The sequence below is a fragment of the Octodon degus genome, unplaced genomic scaffold (assembly GCF_000260255.1).
Source record: "Octodon degus isolate 3935 unplaced genomic scaffold, OctDeg1.0 scaffold00040, whole genome shotgun sequence".
In the NCBI taxonomy this organism is placed as follows: Eukaryota; Metazoa; Chordata; class Mammalia; order Rodentia; family Octodontidae; genus Octodon; species Octodon degus.
This window is the reverse complement of record NW_004524616.1, coordinates 1,395,947-1,401,938: the sequence shown is the minus strand read 5'-3', so window position 1 is coordinate 1,401,938 and position 5,992 is coordinate 1,395,947. Positions and strand designations below refer to the sequence as shown.

Below are 5,992 nucleotides of genomic sequence, written 5' to 3'. Positions count from 1 at the left end.
CGCCCACGCTCGCCGCCCGGGCCCGGCCTGGCTCACTCACATCGGCTCCAGTAACTTGGCCAGCCAGGACTTGAGGGCATCCACATCCTCTATGAGCATGGTGCAGGGAAGGCGGGCTCGGTCGCCGCTCTTCTTCAGGCCTGCCGTGGGGCTCCCCTCGCGGCGTCCTCGCGCTCCCTTCAGGCTTCCCAGTGCCCTAGCCCACCGGGCATCTTAGGAGACTTCCACCTACTCCCCCGGCCCGGGCCTAACAGGAACTAACCCCAGAGCCCTCACTCAACCATACATGAAGGTCCAGGTAGGCGGGAGATAACGCCGAGTGGCAGGCATCCTGACCAATAAATAAGAGAGGGCCGTGCGCGCAAGGCCAATGAGAAGACTCTCTCGCCCCGCCGGCCAGCAGTACCCAATCAGGGAGAAGGGATCTAGCAAGGTAGGTAGAGAGTTTAAGTGCACTCCTAGTGCAAGATGGTATCTTGGAGAAGGTGCTGTGTCTCTTAAAGGGGCCACGGCGCCGTTTTTGACCACGCCGCCTCTTGGTCGTGGAATACCGGTGTCTGCTTCTGGGAGTGCCTGGGGGAATCCGGAGGGCCCCTCATCCTGGTTCCTTCCTTTAGGTTTTTTTTTTTTTTTTTTTTTTTTTTTTCCTGGAAACACACACTTGTGTCCCGAAATGACTCAGCTGTAGTAAATCTGAAGCACAACGTGCAGTTACGTTCATCTTACTTTTTTTTTCCTTACACACTCATTTTTGATCTGCATGCGTACATTTTCGCCGTTGTGCTTAAATTACGTAGAATGTTTTAGACAAGCATGCCTTGAAATTCAATCCTCGTTTGTAAAATGTGGCGTACGGGTGTAAAAGGCTGAGGCCATTTCAGTTTTACTAATACTATTTAATAAACGGTTTATTTGACAAGTAAAATGATTCTGGTAGGCTTTTGCAAGAACACAAAACTTATTTTCATTGCATATTTCAAATAAGTGTTTGCGGGGGCAGGGAGAATTTTGATGAGCAGCAAAGCTTCTTAAAAAAATAATTGTAAAGGAAAATTAGAAATTAACATAATAGGCAATTTAGTTAATAGTAAAAAATTCCTTCCGGCATTCTAAAATTGCTGGCTTTAAAATAAAATAAACGACTTACCACTGGTGTTAGAACGTTTTATTCAGTAACACATACAGACCCCCTGTTGTGCATAAATACACTATGTTAGGCGCCTAGTCCACCAACCAATAATCAACAAGATCTGGTTCCTTCTCTTAGAAAACTAAACAGTTGATAGGCTTATGCATTATAATTACCTTCTGAAAATTACTTGATAAGTACACATCTCATAGGCAAGAGAGGGATCAACCCAAAAGAGCAGGTATACTAAATATAATGTATATAAAATAAGTGTAGACAAGCTTTTTCTGTCAAGAGCCAGATAGTAAACATTTTTGGTTTCGTGGGCCTTGAGGCCTCTGTGCTAACTTTTCAACGCACAATGTCTTGGAATAAAACCAGCTGCACATAATACATAAACAAGTGATCATGGCAATATTTCAGCAACACATAGGAAACTATCAATTTATATGTAATTCTTACATCATGAAAAAATGATTCTTTTAATTTTTTTCAAGAAGATAACTCAAAGCTCACAGCTTGCAAAAACATAAAAACAGGTGCCAGTAGGATTTGGCTTGTGGATCACATAGATGGAGTGACAAAACGCGAGTGCACTTGGAAGTCGTCTAATGAATCTCCCTCCCTCACTCCACAACTTTGCAAAAGGGGGGGGAAAAAAAACCCCAGAGAGGCAGGGTGTTTTACCTACACTCACGTGTCCATAAATGGGGTCAAGTAGCATTCATTGTTTCTGACAGCAAGCCCAAAGCTTTCTGGCTTGCAACCCCTGCCTCTTCCTGCCTCCCCCCTCCTCCCATTCTTCCTTTATGCAAATCCATATTTTCCCTTCACTATTTCTACAAAGGAGAGGAGGTGTTACCCCCAAATGGCATACATTTACAAAACAGAAAGGTAAAAATGACTTGATTAGGCCTAAGGATCATCAAGAACTGCATACTGTTAAAGAAATGGAACAGGAACTGTGTTGATCATCATAAATTACTTGTTTGCGAGAGTGGCAAAGTACTTTCCAAATATATTTACAAAACACATTTTATAGGCTTTAGTTTAGAGGTGAAGGTGCTCAGACATCAGCTTCCAGATGATCAAGGACATGGTGTGACTTTACAGAGGACAGCCATGATTATGATGGTGAAATTTGGGTTTGGGGATCCTGGGTTATTTTTCCCTTTGCTCTTCTATAATGTTATCATGCTACCATATTTGTGAACTGAGTATAGTATACATACATATATAATATATCATATTGGGGCTGGTGAGACGGCTCAGTGGTCTAAAGCACCTACTTAGAACAAGCTTAGCAAAGCACAGGGACCGCGGTTCAATCCCCCAGCACCACATGCCAGCCAGCCCCGCCCCCTGGTGGGCTGAGATGGACACACACACACAAATAAATAATAAAATTAAAACCTATAATATATCATATGTAACATTTTATGAATTGATTTCAATAAGAATATTATAAGTGTACACAGTACATTAGGAGTGCAGTTTTGAATGTTGATATTGAGTCCCACACTGCTTTTTTTTTTTTTCTTTTTGGTCTTTTGAGACAGGTCTATGTAGTTTAGGCTAGCCTTGAACTCACTAAGTAGCCCAACCTGGTCTTGAACTTGTGGTGATCTTCCTGCCTCAGCCTCCCAAGTGCTGAAATTACAGGTGTGAGCCACCACACCCAGCTTCAAACTGCATATTAAAGAAGTAGCATTGACAAGAGTTGCTCTTCCAAAAGTAAAAATAGGACACAACATGATCAATCCCGCCACCATGCTCAGTTCATTCCATTTGCTAGGTTGTTGAGACTTGGTCAGTAGCCATGAGCAAAAGATTTTTTATTTATTTTATTTAGAAGCATCATGTGTGCAGAACTGACCCAGTAAGAGCCCATGATGGATTATGGAATATAAATGTAGTTGATTACCACATACTAGATTCTGTTCCAGTGCAGAGAAAAAGGAAATTTTGAAGTTGCATCCACTCACTGAGCCCTTGGGGAGGAATCTAAGCCTTGGTCTTTGGGGATCTCAGATTCCAGGGGCCTAATAGGCACTGGAAATAATAAGCATAGCTCATGCTGCTGAGCTTGTAAACATGCTTTGTGCCCGTCCTTTGCTAAGTATTTTAGCACATTGTTTCCTCCCACCGAACATTATCTCTAGATAATAAACTCCATTCCTGGGTAAGAAAATTGCTTTTCCCCAAAAAGATCTTGAAAATAATGGGTGGAATAATGCCTTGACTACTCCTATTTGACTCAGCAGCCTACACTTTTAACATTTTCCAAATCATCTTAAGATAAAATATTAATATATGATCTATGTCGTTCACTCAAAAATTCATTCAGGGCTGGCCAAACAGCTCAGCGGATTAGGGGTTTCATCCCCGGGCCTGATGTGCCAGGCTCACCCCCTGGGCACACTGAGTCAGCAAATGAGACTGGGTGTGGTGGGGCACCTGTGATCCCAGCACGTGGGAGGCTGTAAACAGGAGAATCACTGTGAGTCTGATCTAGTAGTGAGACCCTGAACACCTTGCAGATCCTTCCCTAAAAATACAATAATAATAATAATAATAATAATAATAATAATAATAATTTAGCTGGGGATATAACTCACTGCAAATATCCTAGGAACAATCTCCAGTAGGAAAAACAAAATCATTCAGCAAACATGCTTGAGCCTACTAGCATCTGTTAGTCACTGCACTATTCTTGGGTAACAGTAAGACTAATTTTTAATATTCTTTCCTTAATTTACTTTTTTTTTTTTTTTTGCGGAACCGAGGATTGAACTCACATCCTTGCGCTTGCCAAGGAAGCGCTTATTCCACTGAGACATCTCCCCGGCCCACTTTTTTAAAATTTTATTTTATTTGATACAGGATCTTACTATGCAATTCAGACTCGTAGTGATCCTCCTGTCTCAGCCTCCCCCTCGCTGGGATTACAGGCATGTGCCACCAAGTTGCAGGCTGGCAGCTTCAACATGTGGTACCGGGGATTGAACCCAGGTCCTTGCACTTGCCAGGTAAGTTCTTAGACTGCTGAGCTATCTCCCCAGCCCCACCTTAGTTTATTTTTAAAAATTTGTTTAGAGTTATCTTAATTTTATCTTTACTCACAGAGAAAAAGATGCCAGTTAAACTGGGCATGGTGGTACACACCTGCCATCCAGGCACTCAGAAGCTGAGGCAGAGGGATCACCATGAGTCCGAGGCCAGCCTGGGCTACACAGTGTGTTCAAGGGAGTTTGGAGCACAAAGGGAGACCCTGTCTCACAACAACAACAGCCAAACATGCCAACACATTGTTTAAGAAAGGAGATTTGTTAGTAAGGGTCATTGAAAAGACAAAGTGATTACAAGAAGAACAGATGTTTAAAGCATCCTCATTCAAACCTGCTTCCCTTTGCTGGCTTGAGGGCAACTGGGTGTTAAGCAGTTGTCAGTGCTGGGATTTCATACAGAGATAGAGAGGCCCTCCGAAATTGTCTTGTGATGGATCATGCCAGCAAATTTTTGGCATATCCTTATTCTCCACTGTGTGGGTAAGAGCTGATCCGAGTGTATAAAAGAGAGATTGAGAGTCTTTTTTCAGTTTTCTCTGAAACATGTACAAATACAACCACTTGTTTTCATCCAAGTAAATTAAACTCTGGTACAATTTCGAACTAGGAAGCGCATGCCTGCAAAGAGAATGTCCCTTATCTGTACATTTGTAGAATTTCATCTAAATTAAATGACATGCCAATTAAAATCTCAGTTTTCCTGAAGTGGGGGCACCTGGAGCAGCTTGTCTGGCTTAGAGAAAAGTGACTGCAGTGAGTCCTAGAATCGTGGATATACAGAGGCAAGGCGAGCTGGCAGACACATGGGGAGGCTACTGGAATAGCCTCTCCATGTAGATTTGTTTTCCTGGGAGACACTGTATAATAGGAGTATTTGGGGGGGGTTGTTTTTTTCTTGTTAAAAATGTTGCTTTGCCGGGGATGGTGGCACATGCCTGTATTCCCAGAAATTTGGAGGCTGAGGCGGAAGGATCACCTTGGGTTCCAGGCTAGCCTGGACTATAGAGTGAGTTCAAAGCCAGCCTGTACTGCATGGTGAGACCATGACGCAAAAATAAATAAATAAATAAATAAATGTTTAAAAAATGTTGCTTTGTACTCCATATCTATAAAAATGGCTAGTGTTTTGTTAAATGACATACCGAGTGCTGGTTTGGATACAGAAAAATTGCTTATACCTTGCTAGTATTAATGTGAAATGGTACAGGCAGTTTAGCAATTTCTTTAAAAATTAAATCCACAATTACCGTATGACCCAGGAATTCTATTCTTGGGCATTTATCCCAGAGAAATAAAACCTTATGTTCACACACAAATGTGAGTAGCAGCTTTATTTGTAATAGCCAAAATATGGAATCAAACCCACCTGTCCCTTAAGAGGTGAATGGGAAAACTATGATACATACATATCACAGGATACCACTCAACATAAAAAAAGAATGAGCTATTGTTACATTCAACAACTTGAGTGAATTATACTCTTGCAAAAAATGCTGATCCCCAAAGTTTACAGATTTATTGGTTCTATCTTTTTTTTTTCTTTTCTGCATTTTAGGGAAGGGTCTATAGGGCGTTCAGGGTCTTACTACTAGATCACGCCTGTAGTGATCCTCCTGTTTACAGCCTCCCAAGTGCTGGGATTACAGGCGTGCGCTACCACGCTAAATCTCAATTGCTGTTTTAGTGTGCCCTGGGGGTGGGGCTGGCATGGCAGGTCTGGGGATCAAACCTCTTCCCCCCATCCCCCCACCCCCGCCCCTGTGCCTGCTTATAGGCGCTTTAATCCACTGAGCTA

The 5,992-nt window shown here is 42.4% G+C and overlaps 1 protein-coding gene across 4 annotated transcripts in view; it reads right to left on the bottom strand.

Annotated features, from left to right (window-relative positions):
* The window catches only part of Rbm27 (RNA binding motif protein 27), a 77,412-nt gene extending 77,102 nt beyond the window's left edge, over positions 1 to 310 (bottom strand). For 3 of the 4 annotated variants that reach the window (XM_004631238.2, XM_023715333.1, XM_023715334.1), the window contains exon 1: positions 41 to 285. In XM_004631238.2, coding sequence (XP_004631295.1) covers positions 41 to 99 — 59 coding nt within the window. In that variant the 5' untranslated portion in view covers positions 100 to 285. Of the gene's footprint in view, positions 1 to 40 lie in introns of all 4 variants that reach the window. The other variant, XM_004631239.2, reaches the window with a different exon arrangement.
* Between the last annotated feature and the right edge of the window lie 5,682 nt (positions 311 to 5,992).